The 19,508-nt window shown below is 35.9% G+C and overlaps 1 protein-coding gene across 9 annotated transcripts in view; it reads right to left on the bottom strand.

The window, feature by feature from the left end:
* DOP1A (DOP1 leucine zipper like protein A) overlaps positions 1 to 19,508 on the bottom strand; it is a 113,442-nt gene that overhangs the window by 42,778 nt on the left and 51,156 nt on the right. For 7 of the 9 annotated variants that reach the window (XM_070418177.1, XM_070418174.1, XM_070418176.1 and 4 more), the window contains 7 exons: positions 17,987 to 18,107; positions 16,212 to 16,331; positions 14,127 to 14,238; positions 13,732 to 13,761; positions 13,199 to 13,432; positions 2,051 to 2,672; positions 1,133 to 1,407 (listed from right to left, as the gene is read on the bottom strand). In XM_070418177.1, coding sequence (XP_070274278.1) covers positions 1,133 to 1,407; positions 2,051 to 2,672; positions 13,199 to 13,432; positions 13,732 to 13,761; positions 14,127 to 14,238; positions 16,212 to 16,331; positions 17,987 to 18,107 — 1,514 coding nt within the window. The remainder of the gene's footprint in view (positions 1 to 1,132; positions 1,408 to 2,050; positions 2,673 to 13,198; positions 13,433 to 13,731; positions 13,762 to 14,126; positions 14,239 to 16,211; positions 16,332 to 17,986; positions 18,108 to 19,508) is intronic. The other 2 variants (XM_070418178.1, XM_070418175.1) reach the window with 1 other exon arrangement.

The raw sequence follows: 19,508 nt of genomic DNA on the forward strand, positions 1-19,508 counted from the left end.
ACTTCCTACTGGTACATACAAGTCTGATGGCCAGAACTCGGTCTTTAATAGTCATTATGACACTGGGATGAGATTTAACAGTGTATCTTTCACCTACCTACTGTCATTCAGGCCCTTAGAACCTCTGATGATAGTCCTGTAATAATATTTATTTTAAACATCAGACATGTAAGCACTTTCTGCAGAGCCAAAATAAATCCCCATTTCACTATTTTAATGACATTTAGTAAAGTGATGCTAGAAAACATTATCCTTAAAAGGGCATAACTCCCACACTGAATACTTAATATTTACAGTGATATGTTGCAAAGTGAAATAGCCCAAATATCCAAACTACTTAAGGCATATAAAGTAGGTCATCTGTATTTCAGAGCTCCATGTATGTGTTAACACAGCACTTGCTCTATGACAGTGTTAAAAAAAAAAAAAATACAACCCTGTCCGTGCCTCCAAAAAAGAAAAAGAAAAAAAAAAAAGTACAATCATCAGGGTTTATCACCACAACCTTATAGAAATCAATTTTAATCCAGCAGCAGGAACTATCTGGAAGGGCACAATGACTTGAAAGCAGATAAAGAAATGTCTAAATTTTTTTATGTATAAAAAAAATCTGCTTAAGATGTAAAACAATGCAAATACTAGGTATACTTGATGTTCTTTCTATATAGAGAATGTCAATTGTACTGTTGCAGAAATTAAAGACTACATTTTTCCTAAATGTCGTCATACACCACAGATGATAAGCAAACAATATACAGTCAGAAAAACTTTTCCTAGGAGTTTTGAAGAGCTAAGTTGTACAAAGCAAAGTGCCACAATCACTTCATCTGGAAATATGTTTTACTCTATAGAGCTTTCCTTTTTCCTTTTTTATTTTAGCTGAAATTATTTCCTCCATGGATTTAGTGCTTTAATAATTGCCTTTTATTTACCTTAATATTTCCCTCATCCTTATCTTTTTTCTCCACACAAAAGTGGGAACAAGATGGGCAAAGTAGTACACATCAAATGTATCTTTTTCTATATAGTATGATATTAAGGTGTTAAATTAAGCCTGATTATCATCTTTAAAGTCTTTGCCATGCAAACTAGGTCAAGTATCACCTTAGTCATGTATGTAGTTAGAATTTACCTTGAAAAATTCAGTCTTCTCAGCTATGTACTTCAGATTGCCTGGAGTGAGGGGCGGTCTAATAACCACAGCTACTCTTCCCTGGTTTGGACTTAAGGGTTGCACAGGTTCCACACTGTTGATGTTTTCCCCAGTGACCATGACCACAGACTGAGTCAATCCCACCAGGTCCATGACTAGTGAGATAGCGACACTCTGCACACTGAAATCACTCGCTTGGTTGCACGCATTCATTAGAGTCTGGAGCCACAGTGGAGGCTGCACATGCTCACAGTCTGAAACAAAAGATGGAAGCCAACACAGTTCATCACACTAAACCTTCATACATACTCTAACTCTCCAGTTAACTTAAAATAACAAAGCTCCTCCTACTTACTACCTTTAGGTCTTGATCTGTTAACAAAACCAATGACTTCCCAACTAGACTAGAAAATACAGCAATAACAAGACTGTCATAAACTTGTTTTTCATATGTACTTTTCTTATGGCAAGTCATACAATCTGTTTTCCTGTACTGAGATTGTGTATTAGTCAAACATTATGTAGTAATCACTGAACTGTGTGTATACATAAAAATTTACATGAAGGTAAATACATATACTAGTCATAATAAAGAAAACCAGTCGAGAAAAACAACAGTGGATCTAAATATTAGATTCATTGTCTCTAAAGAATGGAGTTAATTTCCTTCTTAGTTTCTATTCACTTGCAAGAAAACTGTACTTCAAAATCATAACTTTTCCAACATAATCTCCCCATGACAGTATTTCATTTGAAGAAAATCTAAAAATTACAAATCATCTTAAAAAATTAACTGTCAAACATAGCTCAGTTTTAATATCTGAGTACTCCTGGGTTAAAAAAAAAAATAGCATGCCACAGAAAATTTTTGAATATGAATAAAACAAACTACCTTACCGGTCTCTGACTGTTCAGAATGTAACTCTGAGGTATGGTTCCCGTCTGCAATGTAAACTGGAAAACTTGAGCACTCCAGGAAGAGCTGGCAGGCAGCAAGGAAGGCAGAAAGGTATTCTTTGGAAGTTTTCTGTTTACTTATATTTCTGTCTTTTACATCTCCATGTGAATCCCTGTCCCATTTTGACGTGTCTCCTTGCTCTCGGCTGAGATCCCCATGATGCTCTGTAGCCAAAGCTTGTGAGAAAGAGTTACTCTGAACAATGTAGAGGTTGATAAGTCTGGTGAGAAACTGCTGGACATACTCCAAGCAGCACTGCATTGCAGTCTTTTGGACTGTCTTCCCACCTCGGGTTGCTGTCCCCTGAGTGACTAGGGAGGCAGGCTGGATGATGGTTTCTTCAGATCCCACAGTGGAAGCCGTTTCTGTCTCAGAGGATGTGCTACCAATTGGGATGGCAGCTGCTCCCTGCCCCTCACTCAGTTCTCTGTCAATATCGTCAGTTCGATCTGCTTGATACTGTATAAACTCAGTGAATCCACTCTCTGATGACTGACTACTTGGTGGATTTTCTCCATCTTCAAACACTTCAGTAGGATTTTCAAGAGTAACTGATGATACCTGGTAGAGATGAAAAAAAACTGCTTAGTAGCAAAATGTATATATTAGGAATTAAAAATTAGAAATGACCATGTTTGGAGAAAAGTCAATTTTAGATTCCTATTCACAACTTTATATATTCAGTTAAATCTTAAAATAGTTTCTACAATTGATTTATATGTCTATGATAATCAATAGGAAATATGGATATGGTTCTAATGAATATGTCAATTTAACTCATTCAGTAAATATTTTTCACCATATGCATAGCATAAAGTTATGTTCATCAGGGCAAAATATGTGAATGTACAAATTTCTAGGATTCATATCCTTTTTTTCAAAAGACTAAGAATTTATTCAATCTACTTCATGAAAACACTTTCCTAATGTCTAAATAATGTAACTTTCCTAATGTCTAAACAATGTAAGGAAAAAGAATTAGAACTAAATCTAATAGGTCATCTGTTTAGGACCTCATGAGTGTGAAATTTGTCTGAAAAGTATAAAGTACTATTTAAATGTTTGCTATTAACATTCTTACATTCTTTCAGTGAACAGTTACTGGACCTACATTATGTGCCAGACACTGTATTGGGTACTAGGAATTAAAGGAATAGTTTATAATCTAGAGGACAAGATAGGAAGCAGCTACTGCAGTACAGCGGGAATGGGTAGACTGTTCCCCTCCCTATGATAAGACTAAGTACAGGACATTATGCATATTTTCTGGCCTAGTGCAAGTAAACAAGAGTCTCAGCATGAGTTCTTTGGGAAATTGTGCCAGAGGATCATTTGAATTTGAGTAAGATCTCTAAAGATAAGTACTCAATGCTCTGCTGCCACAAAGTGTGGCCTCACCCAATGTTCCTTGCTTCAGTGAATCATACCACCATTCATCAACCCAGGAAGGCAGAAACCTAGGGGGGATTCTTGGAACCTTGTCCACCTCTCCTCCACACTTCTTTTACATCCACTTCAGTATAGTGGTTAAGGGTGCTGGCCATTAGTCAGCTAAGGCTCTGCCACTTACTAGCTTGGGAAGTTCTTTAACTTCAAACCTTAGTCTCCTAATTTGTATAAATGACATGACAATAATTCCTACATTTTACAGTTGCTATGAGGCTTAAGTAAGACAGGATATATAAAGTACCTGGCATAATACCTGAAACTTAATAGACATTCAATAAATGTTAGTAATTACTCATTACCCTTACCGATCCATTACTGCTACCTATACCTGGCTAATCCATCCATTTCTCTGTCTTAACTCCCCCATCTTAGCACGTCACCACCACCTCTCACCAGCACTACTGCAGGTCTCCCCACACCTATTTTTGTTTCTAGATCCACACTCCACACTGCAGCCAGAGTAATTTTTCTCACACACAAATCTGATTATGTCACTTGCCTTTTTCCCTTGAGTGTGTTCCTAAGATAAAGAGTAAAAGCCTTAGTACAGTGAATAAGCTCTGTAAGACCTGGCTCCTGCCTACCTCAAGAGCTGGATCTCCCCTGCACCGTCGGCAATGAGCTCCTGTCTGCTGAAGCCTTTGCAAATGTTCTTTCCTCTAGCAAATGTTCTCTTCTTTCTTCCTCACTCATACCCTAAATTCCTTTGGGGTTTCACTCAATCCTTTCTCAAGAAAGCCTTCTTGACCCCCAATCTAGATCAGATCCATATTTCTACCACTCATATTTTCCTTCATACATTCATCACAACTGTAATTAAATGTGTAATTATTTGTTTAATGTCTGTCTCCTAGAAAGAAAGGGTAAAGAGGGCAGAGACTGTGCCTACTTCAACCTCTGGATACCCAGCATTAGTGAATGAATGAAAACAGGCTATATTCTCTATTTCAAAGATAAGAAAACTGAGGCTCAGGGAAGTTAAAAGATAAATTAAAACAACAAAAACAACAACAAACTTGCCCTAGCCCTGTGGTCGGCAAACCGCGGCTCGCGAGCCACATGCGGCTCTTTGGCCCCTTCAGTGTGGCTCTTAAACAAAATACCGGCTCTTCCACAAAATATTGACTTCTGCGCATGGGCCACGAAGTTTCAATCGCTCTGTATGTGCGTGCCCACAGGTGGTATTTTGTGGAAGAGCCACACTCAAGGGGCCAAAGAGCCGCATGTGGCTCGCGAGCCGCAGTTTGCGGATCCTCAGTTTGCTGACCACTGCAGCCAGTTTGGCTCAGTGGATAGAGCATCAGCCCACAGACTGAAGGGTCCCGGGGTCAATTAGATTCTGGTCAAGAGCAGGTACCTTGGTTGCAGGCTTGATCCCCAACCCTGGTAGGTGTGTGTGTGTCTCTCTCACATCAATGTTTCTCTCTCTCTGTCTCTCCCCGTCCCTTTCACTCTCTCTAAAAATCACTGGAAAAATATCCTCAGGTGAGGATTAACAACAACAAAAACAACCCCCAAAAAACTTGCCCAAGGTTACAACAAATAAATTTATTAGTTAGAAGAACCCAATTAGGTGATTCTAATCTTCATAGCTCTTATCACCATATAATATCACTTTATCTGTAACAGTATGAAATTTTCATATTATAATGCCAAAGTTAGAGATGGCTATCATAATGACCTTATCAATTTTCTGAAAGGTTAACAATCATCTAAAATCATGTATTAATACATTTTTTTAAATGTATTATTTAAATGGTAGAATTGTCATTAGTTTTAGTGTAAAGTCATTTCTGTATTGATCTTTTTTAAAGATCAAAAAACAATGGATATTAAATTACTAGAATTCAAGCTACAAAATTCAATTAAACTTGCATACATTTATAATATTTAGTTGTATGGTCTATATTACATAACTAGACTTCAGATTATTTTATAATAAAATGTTTCTGAAAATAGAAAGAAATAACATGTTATGGACATTTGGGTATAGAGATCCAATACACTGATTTTTTTTTTAAATGTTTGAAGAGCATAGAGACTTATAATTTTTTAAAAATATATATTTTATTGATTTTTTACAGAGAGGAAGGGAGAGGGATAGAGAGTTAGAAACATCAATGAGAGAGAAACATCAATCAGCTGCCTCCTGCACACCCCCTGCTCGGGATGTGCCCGCAACCAAGGTACATGCCCTTGACCAGAATTGAACCTGGGACCTTTCTGTTCGCAGGCCGACGCTCTATCCACTGAGCCAAACTGGTTAGGGCGAGACTTATTTACAGAAAATACCCTCAGCTTTCAATATGATCAATATTCAGACATCTCAGTGAAGATACCACCATTGTACTTCAGTAAAAAATAGGAAAGAAGATATAAGCCCTGGGAACATAGAAGAAAACCAGAGACAGAGGTGGTGGTGGGGAGCAATAGGAAGGGAGTAGGGGAGAGAGAGACAGAGACAGAGAGAGGAGCATATGCTAAGGTTAATGAACCATTATATATTTTTAAAAGTATATTATTTAATTGTATTTCATTACTAAAAATTGATGTTCCCAATACCTTACCGTTAATCATCAATAAGTGCCTCCAGATGTTTTCTACATAGTAAATATTCATATATTTAAATATGCTGAAAGAATGTTCAGGTCCTTTCCCTACTCTCACTAATCTCATTTATATAAATAGCAAAGCTTCAAAAGCAGTTAATACTTATTCTAGTTTTATTTCTAAGATCCAAGAGGCATACATTAAGGAAAAACAACAAACAAAATGAATTTCCCAACAATAGAATCATATCATAACAGAATGTCACATATAAATAAGCAGTAGGAAGGAAAGTCAGAGATAGGTTTTAGTTTATGTAAGATAATCCTGGATATATTTAAATTGATTGAGGGTCAGTAATGATCATTTCATATATGAAGATCAAAATATTTAGAAGGACCAAGAAAAGTTTTAGGACTATTAGTTGGTGATAAAAATTGTATGAAATCGTCCTGATAATATATTTTTCCTGGCTGAACAATAAAAAAGCAACTGACAAAAAAAAACAAGGGCAACTCCACAAATCCTGGATTTAGGTAACAAACCTTGTATGCCAGAAATTTTAAAATCTTTATTGTAAGATAGTGCCACTGTAACTGTATAATTTCATTAATATTTTTGTTAATTTTTGCTAAAAATATTTTAATATCATAAACTTGAAAGCTTTTGAATTACTGATGTTGCCATAGATGTTTTGCAGGAGTTTAAGTATGTTACTAGTGCTAGATTAAAATCATTATAATTCTATTCAATGTCATAGAGTAAGCATTATGAATCTAGAAGAGATTCTGTATTTCAAGAAGAGCATGTAAAAAACCTACTGTATACATATGAAAGGACCAGTAAAGTTTAGATTATAAACATGTGGCTACTGAGCACTTGTAATGTAGCTGATCTGACAGAGGTACTAAATTTTCTTATTTCAAGTGTTTTTGAAAAAAATTTAGAATTTGAACAAAGATGTGCTAAAGTGCAAAATACACACTGAAATTGTGAAAACAGTACAAAAAAGAATGTAAAATATCTAACTTTTTATATTACATCAATTTTATGATTATATGTTGAAATCATAATAAATTATCTAGAAAGGCCTAAATAAAATATAATTAAAATTTTTTTTTCCTGTTTCTTTTTACTATTTAAAAATGACTACCAGAGCCCTGGTCAGTTTGGTTCAAAGGTTAGAGCATTGGCATCGGCCCATAGAACAAAGTGTCTCAGGTTTGATTCCCAGTCAAGGGCATGTGCCTTGCTTACAGGTTCAATCCCAGGCCCCGGTCAGGGATCATGGGGGAAGCAACCAATCAATGTGTCTCTCTTACAGCAATGTTTCTTTCTCTTTCTCTTTCCCCCTCCTCTCTTCCTTCCACTCTCTAAGAAAAACATCAATGAAAAAAAAATCAAGTGAGGATGAAAAAAATAAATAAATAAAAGTGGCTACCAGAAATTTTAAAATTACATATGTTGATTCCTACAGCCAGTCGGCCTGGTGGTCAAATCCCTCTAGTGTTAACTACAACAATTAAGGCTTGGCTAGAACAAGACTGCGCACAGAGACCACAAGGGGGTGCACCAAGAAAGCATAAAAGATGCGGAGACAAAAAAACATGACAGAAATGGAGGATATGGAGCTAAGAATCGCAATTTTGAGGGCTTGCCATAAATTTGTGCAGAGCCTCACGAAAACTAATGAGACCCTCGATGCTACGATAAAGAAATTAGAAAGTAAGCATACACGGACTGAAATAAAGAATATTATACCCAATAGCAGACCAGAGGAGCTCAAGAATCAAACCAAAGATTCGACAAAAAACACCCAATTGGAAAAGCAAAATGAAAAAAGAATCCGAAAGTGTGAAGATAGTGTAAGGAGCCTCTGGGACAGCTTTAAGCGGTCTAATATCAGAATTATTGGAGTGCCAGAAGATGAGAGACAGCAAGATATTGAAAACCTATTTCAAGAAATAATGGCAGAAAACTTCCCCCACCTGGAGAAAGAAATGGACTTACAGGTTCAAGAAGCGCAGAGAACCCCAAACAAAAGGAATCCAAAGAGGACCACACCAAGACACATCATCATTAAAATGCCAAGAGCAAAAGACAAAGAGAAAATCTTAAAAGCAGCAAGAGAAAGAGGCTCAATTACCTACAAGGGAATACCCATATGACTGTCAGCTGATTTCTCAACAGAAACTTTGCAGGCCAGAAGGGAATGGCAAGAAATATTCAAAGTGCTGAATACCAAGAACCTACAACCAAGATTACTTTATCCAGCAAAGCTATCATTCAGAATTGAAGGTCAGATAAAGAGCTTCACAGATAAGGAAAAGCTAAAGGAGTTCACCACCGCCAAACCAGTATTATATGAAATGCTGAAAGGTATCCTTTAAGAAGAGGAAGAAGAAGAAAAAGGTAAAGATACAAATTATGAACAACAAATATGCATCTATCAACAAATGAATCTAAGAATCAAGTAAATAAATAACCTGATGTACAGAATGAACTGGTGATTATAATAGAATCAGGGACATAGAAAGGGAATGGACTGACTATTCTTGGGGGGAAAAGGGGTGTGGGAGATTCGGGAAGTGACTGGACAAAAATCATGCACCTATGGATGAACACAGTGGGTGGGGAGTGAGGGTGGAGGGTGGGGTGGGAGCTGGAAGGAGGGGAGTTATGGGGGGAAAAAAGAGGAACAAATGTAATAATCTGAACAATAAAGATTAAAAAAAAAAAAAAAGAAAAAAAAAAAACAACAACAACAAAAAAATTACATATGTTGCTGGCATTATATTTCTATTGGAAAGTGTTGATATAAACAGTTAAATTGCACTAGAGCCAAAGTCTACATAATGGTCTACTGCCACACATTTGGATCTATGCAAGATTCACTAAATCGTTTGGTATATGACTTTACTCAGATATTATTCTACTTTGAAGAAATAAACAGTTGACCCTTGAACAACATAGGGAGAGGGGAGATGTCAACCCCCTGACCCATAAACAGTTGAAATACATGTATAATTTTTGCCTCCCACCAAAACTTAACTACTAATAGTCCAGTGTTGACAGGAAACCTTACAGATAACAGAAACAAGTCTATTAGCACTTGTTTGTATGTTATATGTAGTATATACTATGTTCTTACAATAAACTAGAGAAAAGAAAATGTTAAGAAGCCATAAGAAAAATACATATACAGTATTATACTGTATTTTTAAAAAATATATATTTTTATTGATTTCAGAGAGTAAAGGAGAGACAGAGACAGACAGAAACATCAATGAGAGAGAATCATTGATTGGCCACTTCCTGCACGCCCCACACTGGGACCGGCCTACACCTGGGCACACACAGGAAATCGAACCATGACCTCCTGGTTCATAGGTAGAAGCTCAATCACCGAGCCACGTTGGCTGGGCTAGACTGTATTTTTGGATAGTGTTAAGTTTGCACCATCTGTCAATACCTATACCAACAGTATCACATATAACACAACACATTGTAGATCTTACATATATTAATAACATTGGACATCAAAAATGAAAAGATAATGTGAAGAAGAAATTCATAATTATCCACTGATATAACAATTCATACATTGACCACAAAGCAGCATCAACACCACTGCTTTATGGTAGCTTAGAGTCATCGATATGATTGCTTCATGGTAGCCTAGCCTATATACTAATGAATAAATCACTATAAAATTTTATGGCATACAGTATTACAGTCATATTCATAATACAGAAATGGAAATATTGTTACATTTTAAAAATAAAACCACTTACCTCTGATGATTGGCTGATAAGCAGTTTCTTCAATTACAGGAAAGGAGCATAATGTAAGTAATGTAATTATTTGAAAGCAAACTTATAAAACAGTAAGAGAATATATTATTAATTTATTAAATAGTATTCACCTTATGCCTATGCAAGGATAAGCTATCCACTTTCATACAAGTCATCCACACAAGGTTATCATACAGTTGTTGTGCAGTTATTAAATTTTCACATGAAGACACATAAACAATAGATAAGTTTATAAACTGCATGACATGATGATTAGTTACTATTCATTAATTGGACATGGAATATCATAAATGTCTTCATCCTCATCTTCACACTGAGTAGGCTTAGGAGGAGGAAGAAGAGAGGTTGGTCTTGCTGTTTCAGGTGCAAAAGAGGTGGAACGGGTGGAAGGAATGGAAGGGGAGGCAGGGAGGTTGGTAAAACTTTACAGAAATACATTGCAATTCCTGACCTTTTCCTTTTCATTTCTCTAAAAATGTTTCCATATGGTACCAATCCTTTCATCGTGTGCTTTATTTAGTTTTAAGCACCTGTATCATAGAAGGGCCTATATCATAAAAGAAGTCAAGCGTAGTCTTAAATAAGTGAAACCCTTGTGCCAAACCGTCTAATGTCAATTTGTTTTCTGGCACTGCTGCTTCTATCTCCTTCTCCTCCTTGTCTGGCATTGCTAGTCCAGAGCACTCATCTCCATCAAGTTATCTTCCATCAATTCCTCTGGTGTGGTGTTTATTTATTCTTGAATTTCTCCAAGATTCATATGTTGAAACCCTTCACCCCCCCTTTTTTGCCAAATTCACAATATATTTCATGATTTCCTTGATTGACTCTGTCTTAAATCCTGTGAAGTCACTCACAACATCAGGGAACAGTTTTCTCCAGCAGAAATTTATAGTTTCAGGCTTGATGGCCTTCACAGCTTTTTACATAACAATGATGGCATCTTCAATGGTGTAATCCTTCCTGACATTCATGATGTTCTATCAAGGTTCTCTTCTCTTCCATAGCACTGACAATCCTTCCCATAGAGTACCCTTTGTAATGGCCTTAAAGGTCCTCATGACCTCTGACCTAGAGGCTGAATTGGAGACATTGTGTTTGAGGGCAGTAGACACTTCCAGACTTTTGATATTGAATGGATGGGGCTCTGGGTGGTCAGAGGCATTGTCCTATGTCAAACAAACTTTAAAAGGTAGTCCCTTACTGGCAAGGTAAGGGACAAAGCAGCGATGGAACCAATGCAGAGAAAGGGTTCTCGTTGTTCAAGTCTTCTCATTATACAGTGAAAAGACCAGCAGCTGGTGTTTATCTTCCTCCTTGAAGGCTCAGGGTTCAGCAGCTTTATAGACAAAGGCAGTTCTGATCATAAACCTGACTGTATTTGCACAAGAGTAATGTTAGCCTATCCCTTCCTGTCTTAATACCTGGTGCTCACATCTCTTCCTCAGTAATAAATGCCCTTTGGGGGTGTATTTCCCCAGAATATGGCATTTTCGTCTGCATTAAAAACCTGTCAGGCAGGTATTCTTTCTCCTCCATGATTTTCTTAATAGTGTCTAGGATCTCATCTGCTGCCTCTTGGTTGGCAGAAACTGCTTCTGCTATTATCTTGACATTTTTTTAAACCAAACCTCTTTCTAAAATTATTCTCCAGCTTCATGGAAGGACCTGGAGAGTATTATGCTAAGCAAAATAAGCCAGTCAGAGAAAGATAAGTATCACATGTTTTCACTTATATGTCACATCTAATAAACAAAACAGATCCAGAGACACAGAAGCATGGAAGACTGTCGAATCTCAGAGGGAAGGCAAAGGATAGGTGGGTGGGTGGGAAGAGATCAACCAAAGAACTTGTATGCATATATTCGTAATCCATGGACACAGACTGTAGGATGGTAAAGGCCTGGGGCAGGAGGAGGGCTAGAAGGGGTCAATGAAGTAAAAAGGGGACATGTGTAATATTTTCAATAATAAAGATTTAAAATAAATAAATAAATGAATAAATAAAATAATTCTCCAGCTTTAGAGCCTTCACCTTCCTTTCACTTTAATTTGTCACATAATGACTTCACTTTTCTTGATTAATATTAGATTCCAGAGGTATGCCTTTCTTATAGCAATCTTGCACCCACATAAAAGCTGCATTTTTAATAAGAGATAAGATATTTGCAAGGTGTTTGCTTCTGCTGGCACAGGTATAGTGGCTGCTTCACAAATTTCCTTTTTTTTTTTTTTTTAAACAATGGTCTTAATGCTGGATTCATTTATCTTGAAATGGCGGCAAACACAGCTGCAGATCTCAATCTACGAAACATACCAAGCAAGTCAATTTTGTCTTGTAATGTCATGACTTTTCTCTGCTTCTTGGGAGTACTTCCAGTATCACCAGTGCCATTTTCTATGAGTCTCATGGTGTTATTCAAGGCTTATGGTATAGCACTAAACATGATAAAAGATACGCAAGAACTATGAGAGATCACTTTTTTACTTCAATATGCAATTTACTGTAGACAAGCCGCTTACACAGAGATATTAGATGATTAGTGTCACATGTCTTAAGTGGATACTTGCAACACTTGTGCTCACTGCAAGAGCAACAGGATGTGGCTATGAAATTATTACAGTAATACAGTATGTACTAGAATTAATTTTATCACTTATGTTTATTTTTGTGTTTTTTTAATTCTCACCTGAGGATATTTTTTCCCATTGATTTCTAGAGAGAGTGGAAGGGAGTGAGGAGGGGGGGAGGGAGGGAGAGAGAGGGAGAGAAGAGAGAGAGAGAGAGAGAGAGAGAGAGAGAGAGAGAGAGAGATTGACATGAGAGACACATCTATTGGCTGCCTCCTGTACAGACCGGCAACTGGGGATGGAACCCACAACCTGGGTATGTTTCCTGACCAGGAATCAAACATGCCACCTTTGGTGTATGGGACGATGCTCCAACAAACTGAGCCACGCTGACCAGGCCATTTGAGAATAAGTACTGATAAATTTTAAATTTTTAATAATAGACGTATATATTTTATGCTGGTAAATGATAAAATAGATTATCTACATATATTTCATGCATTTATGATATATCTAACCTTTGCCTAATTTTGTCATTTCTAAGCTACAGGTTCATCTATGAGTTTTTTCAAATTGTTGCAAATCTCCCAGAACTTTATATTTATTGAAAAAATCTATGTATAAGTGGACCTACACAATTCAAACCCATGTTATTTAAGGGTCAACTGTAACTGGTCTAATAACATAATTAACAGTTAATATTACCTTTTTGTCTTCCCATTCTTTCACTGAGTTGTTCTGCCCACTTGGAAACTGCAAAACACCTCCAGTGCTGGCAGCTAACAGTGGAGGCTGAACTTTGCTAAGGATCTTTGAGCAGAGCCTGAGTGAATCTGTGAGTTCAGACAAGTGCAATGTCTGGAGATGGCTTGTCAGGGCAGAAACCATCCTGAGCAGCAACTGGGGCAAGTGTTCTGTCTGGATTTCAATATAAGTCTCCTGAAAATAAAAGTGAAGTGATAAAAGTTTAAATATGCAATCCAAAAGTTATATCATTTCACTGATTTTTAATCTATATAAAAAAGGAAATAATTTTTACTCACTGTCATATTTTATATATGTCATGCTCTTAATTAACATTGTATAATTATTTTATTATTAATGATATAAAATTTATATTCCCAAATTCTCAATTTAAGTATTTCAAAGATATATAATAAAACAATCCCCATTTTATTTGCTACATTACTGAAGTTATAACAAAAGTGAATACAATACAAACAGGCTGAATGTCATACCTGACACAACACCCTCATACTTCTAGTAGGCTTCAAAATGAGAAAGCAAAGAATTTAGGAGAGAAAAAGGGAAAAGATTCCCAAAAGTTATCATTTATTAGAAAGAATCATTAATGAATATAAATACATCATATTATTTTACACTAAACATTTAAAATTTCAATAACATGCAATTATGAAGTATATTCCATGTATTATATAAGACTTGTACATGTATTATGTATATGTGTTACAGGACAAAACATTTGGAAAATTTTATGGAAAAAAAAAGCTAAGCCACAAGGGAAAAAATATTTATTAAAGATAAAATTTATTTGAAGATAAGGTTTGTCTTCAACATGAAATATCTAAACTATATTAGATTTCCTCAATATTTTTTACCAAGGTCATCTTACCAAAGAAACTATATCCAACAAAAAATCTACCAGGAGGCAGAAATTGGTCAGCTGTAACTCAGATGACTCACTATCTCCAGGCCCAGTCTGAAGTCTGGCATGCATTGTCCTCCTAAAGGCACAAAATTCACTTTATCAAGTATACTATCAAGTAAAATGAACATGTGACAACATCATTGGTTATTTTTAATGAGGGTCAATTCAGCAGTGGGACACATACAGTAACGTTCTTATGATGAAGTATATTCCCTTTTCCCCAGGACACCACTGTACCTCTACGTGGAAAATTCCCAGGGCAAGACTCCTAGGTTTAACCTCTCCCTATTATTCCCATCCTGTATTTCCAAGTGTTCTGGATGGATTTCACTTTTGGGGACTTATTTCCTATTGCTCCCACTACAGATATCATCTCCTAGTTAAAAAGGATTATTTGTTGCTTTATTTCTAATTTCAGGGCCTTTGTTGATACACACTTGTCCACCTGGACTTTCACCCTCCCTCAACCTCATTCTCTCATATACAGAATGTATCTGTCCTTCAAGATTTAAGATCAAATGTTACCTCCTCCAGGAAGCCTCTTCTGATCCAAACAGTAGAGATCATTATTCCAACATTCACATCAAATCATATTAATCCTATATGACTATCTACTGCCCTACACTCTGAAGACACAAGTTAAGAAGAATATGGTACAGCCCTAACCAGCAAGAAATATAAACATATAGATAAGTAAATGTAATAATGTGACAGTATAGGAAAAGTTGATTCTGATGAGAGACTTGAAGGAGTCATAGAAGGCTACTGAAAAGTGGGTGATCTCTATATAGGACAATACCAGATGGGCAAAAGACAAAAAATACATTTTAAGAAATAGCATAAGTGCAGCATGAAAGTAATGTATGTGCAGGGACTAGTCCAGGTTACCTAAAAAAGGATGGATGTGTATGTTTGTAAATGAGAAATGAAGGCCTGGTGGCAAAAAGACTCTCATAATTCCTTGGCATTCCTATTTTAATCTCTCTACTAAGGCATTTGTAAGTTTTAATTTAATACTAGGAATATGTATGTGCATGTCTTACTTGTTCTTACTACAAAGTCTTTAAAAATAGGGACTAGATATGCCTAGCATAATGCTTTTCAACTGGGTACTCGGTATCTGAATCAGTAAATGTACAATTAATTTATCACATCAGCATTTATAGTTTCAAAAGACTTCTAATCCCAAATTCATACAGGCTTACTTTGTGACTATATGCTCCTGAGGCTTGAGAGGTTAATCTGGTTCTGAGAGAATTTGAACTACATTTCAGACAGAGATTCTACTTGGGTTCACTAGTGTCCTTGGGTTTTTAGAGCATTTTTTAAACTTTATGTCCTAGGGGGTGAAGGGCTTTTATTACTCAACTAGAGGCCCGGTACACAAATTTGTGCACGGGTGGAGTCCCTCGGCCTGGCTGGCAATTGGGGCCAATCGGGGCTGATAGACAGGGGGAGGGACCGCGGGAGGTTGGCAGGCCATGGGAGGTTGGCTGTGGGAGCACACTGAGCACCAGGGGGCAGCTCCTGCATTGAGCGTCTGCCCCTGGTGGTCAGTGCACATCATAGCGACCAGTCGACTGGTCGTTCAGTCTCTTAGGCTTTTATATATATAGATAGTGACAATATAGCTGGTTCTATGGCTTTAAAAACACAAATATGACACTAAGGAATTTTCTGTTCTTCAAAGTGGGAATAATTTTGGGAATGTGTTCTAAGGCAGCAACCACAAATATGCTATTTTCTCTACAACAAAAACCAAACTGGATTAGTATAGATTGCAGAGGGAAAATTTTTCATGTATACTGGTGACTGAATAACTTACCTCTGAACTATTCAATTCTAAGATTATATGATCAATAATTCTATATTCTAGAATAACAAGGCACAGCCAGATTATGGCTATTAAATATATATAACAGTTGTAAATAGTAGCGGTAAAATGTACAAAAAAATCTTTCCATTAGATTGAAGAACTTAAAAAACAAACAAAGAAAAGGCTGGCTTTGAATGCTATTAAATTAAAATGAAAGAAACAGTTTAACATACCTACAACATTCTTCAAACCAACGTGCCACATAATCCCACATATAATAAGGTTCAAAGGAATTAAAGAGAAGGTTGGCAGTTTTAATCAGCTCTGCTGTTTTCTTATTTTCCCTTAATTTACTAAAAAAGGAAAAGAAAACAATAAATGTTAACATTTATTTTTGCAAATTTAAATTTTAGTACAATGTTGTTAGGGTGTACATATTCCTAGGCAGTTGTTAAAACACTTGCATGTAAGAAAATTGGAATATATGATTTTTATCTACTGCCACTCTCTTATTACATTCTAAGTAATTATTTTTCCAAATTTGAGTTTTCATAACTCAACTGTATGATCAAAGATAAAAAATTAGACTTGCGTAAGAAAAAACAACTGCCCTTCCAGTAAAAGAACAGGAAATTTTTTTGAACTATTTTGAGTATCTGACTCTTAATTTGGCATTAAATTACCTTGTTTCACTTGGCATATATAAATTGAGTAGGGATTTGATTTTGACAGCCTTGATTCTGAAGTAACTTTGTCTGCTTTCCTGTAAGATTTACTTAAGAAAGGTTAAGTTTGCCCTGACCAGTTTGGCTCAGTGTATAGAGCATCGGCTTGCGGACTGAGGGGTCCCAGGTTCGATTCCGGTCAAGGGCATGTACCTTGGTTTCGGGCACATCCCCAGTAAGGGGTGTGCAGGAAGCAGCTGATTGATATTTCTCTCTCATCTATGTTTCTAACTCTCTACCCCTCTTCCTTCCTCTCTGTAAAAAAATCAATAAAGTATATATTAAAAAACAAAGAAAAAAAAAGAAAGGTTAAGTTTATTTGTTGAATTTCAATCTAGTATTCTTAGCTTGAAAAACAAAACAGTAAAAAAACTAATACTGTAGATAGCCATTATTACTAAAGTCCTATCAGGGAAAATAACTTTGTTATTGCAAGTGGGAATCCTTTACCTTATTAATTACCCACTTACCTATCTCCTGCCACCCTCCTTACAATAAAAATAATCATTTTTATATATAGTGAGGTACTGCCAATGCATTTAGCAAGTTGCAAGACATATCCCCACATTAAAGACTAATTAAATACTCTACAAGACAATATAAATTATCAGACAGAGTACAGAATAAAACAGTATCAGTTTAGTCAATATTAACTTCTCAAACAAAAATTACAGGATATTATATTTACTAAAAATAAAAAACTGCCTATTATTATGTTTTAATATATAAAAGTATGTTTTAGGGAAAGCTCAGGTTATCTCAGTTTTGCCAAGGAGACACTAATGAAATGAAAATTATGTAAAAGAAATTGTAGTCTTAGAACCTTTGTCATATTATAATGAAACTTAAAAGTGGTAAGCTGCTTAAAGTAGAGAAGAAATTTAAAAAGTAAGATTTTGTCAACATGTATCGATCACTGACTTAAAGAGGAGGACATGCTAATTTTATATGAGTTATCCTAGGCATTAAAAAATGTGTTTGGCCCTAGGGCTCCTGTAGGAGGCAACCAGTCAATATGTCTCTCACATCAGTGTGTTTTTTTCTCTCTCTCTTCTACTCCCTTCTCCTCCCCTCTCCCTTCCTTTCACTCTCACTAAAAATCAATGGAAAAAATATTCTCAGGTGAGGATTAAAACAACAACAAAAGTGTTTATATATACCTGAAAAAGAAATAACCCTAACTTTAAAAAAAAGTTATTTAAAGAACATTTGGTACCCTTTGATTCACTTAATTCTGTGTTCAAGTCATAAGTCATGTCATGCTTAATTTTTGGGTAATCTACCTGCTTAATTGAGCATGATCCTTGCTGAAGGGCGGTTCCATCTGAAGATCCAATTCTGCTTTGCACTGAGAATACAATGTTCTAAATACTTCAATTAGGACATCTTCTAGAATTACAGGCCCTAAAATGAATATACATATTAAAGAAAGAATTAATTAGCATTGGCAAATCATGATTATCTAAAAACTGGCCGAAGTAAAGAATGCTTTAAAACAAGTATTTTTTAAAATGAATTTATTGGAGTGACAGTGGTTAATAAAAGTATATAGATTTCTAGTATACAATTCTACAATTGTAATATACAAATCTAGTATACAATTCACCTGTATATGCATTGTATTGTGTTGTTTACCACCCCAAGTCAAGTCTCCTTCCAACACCATTTATCCTCCCTTTACCCTCTCCTACACTCCCTTTCCTTTCTCTCTAGCAATCACCATACTGTTGTCTATGTCCGAATCTTTTATTTTTCCCTTTGCTTAATCCCTTCATCCTTTCTCACCCAGCTCCCAACTCCCTCTGCCCTGACAGCTGTCAGTCTTAAAACAAGTTTTTTTTTTTTACAATAGTTTCTTTTTTCCCCTAGAAGCTAAACTAAACTTTATATTTTGATAACCTAATAGTAAATAACTGAGCAAATATTTATTTAACTTTAGGCTGACATAACAGAAATTACAGAATCAGGGAAATTGGTTTTGTTAATTAATAGTTGTTACTTTGGAAAATTTAACTTCTTTGAGCTTTAGTTTCCTCATCTAGAATGAGGATAATAATACCAAGCTTACATAAAGGTTGTTAGGGTCATGAAAAATATTTGTAAGGTGGGTAGCATAATTCCCAGGATATAATGACTATTCAGTAAATGATAGTAATATTACTACTATCTTGAATTTAAGTAATATAAGAAGGAACAGGGCTAACCTTTATTGCTGTAATAGACAGCAATATACTTAAAAAAAATTCCTGAGCTTCAATATATTAGTGCATATTAGCTAAAATAAACTCTCAAAGCCATTGATACAACTCATTTTAAATTTTTTATTTTAATTTTAAAAAATTAGGTACTATGTTATTTCATTTTTTTGTGCTAGTATTTATGCTTATTAATTTTTGTCCTAGGGGCCATAACTAACGTCCCAATAGAATGATTATATAAGAAATATATAATGAAGGAAGGGAAAATATACAAGACAAAGGGAGTGTGGGGAAAAATGTTGAGGGATACAACCCAAGTACTTTTGCTCAAGTCCTTGAATACTGTGAACTATAAGACAGCTATGCCCCGCTGGTGTGGCTCAGTGGTTGACTACTGACTCATGAACCAGGAGGTCATGGTTTGAATTCTGATTGGGGCACATGCCTGGGTTTTGGGCTCAATCCCCAGTGGGGGGATGTGCAGGAGGCAGCCAATCAATGATTCTCTCTCATCATTGACATTTCTATCTCTTACTCTTTCTCCCTTCCTCTCTGAAATCAATTTTTAAAAAGCACACATATTTACAAGACAGTCATGACATATCAT

Source organism: Myotis yumanensis, unplaced genomic scaffold, assembly GCF_028538775.1.
Source record: "Myotis yumanensis isolate MYYU_CA2020_CCGP unplaced genomic scaffold, mMyoYum1.0.hap1 SCAF_6, whole genome shotgun sequence".
Taxonomy (NCBI): domain Eukaryota; kingdom Metazoa; phylum Chordata; class Mammalia; order Chiroptera; family Vespertilionidae; genus Myotis; species Myotis yumanensis.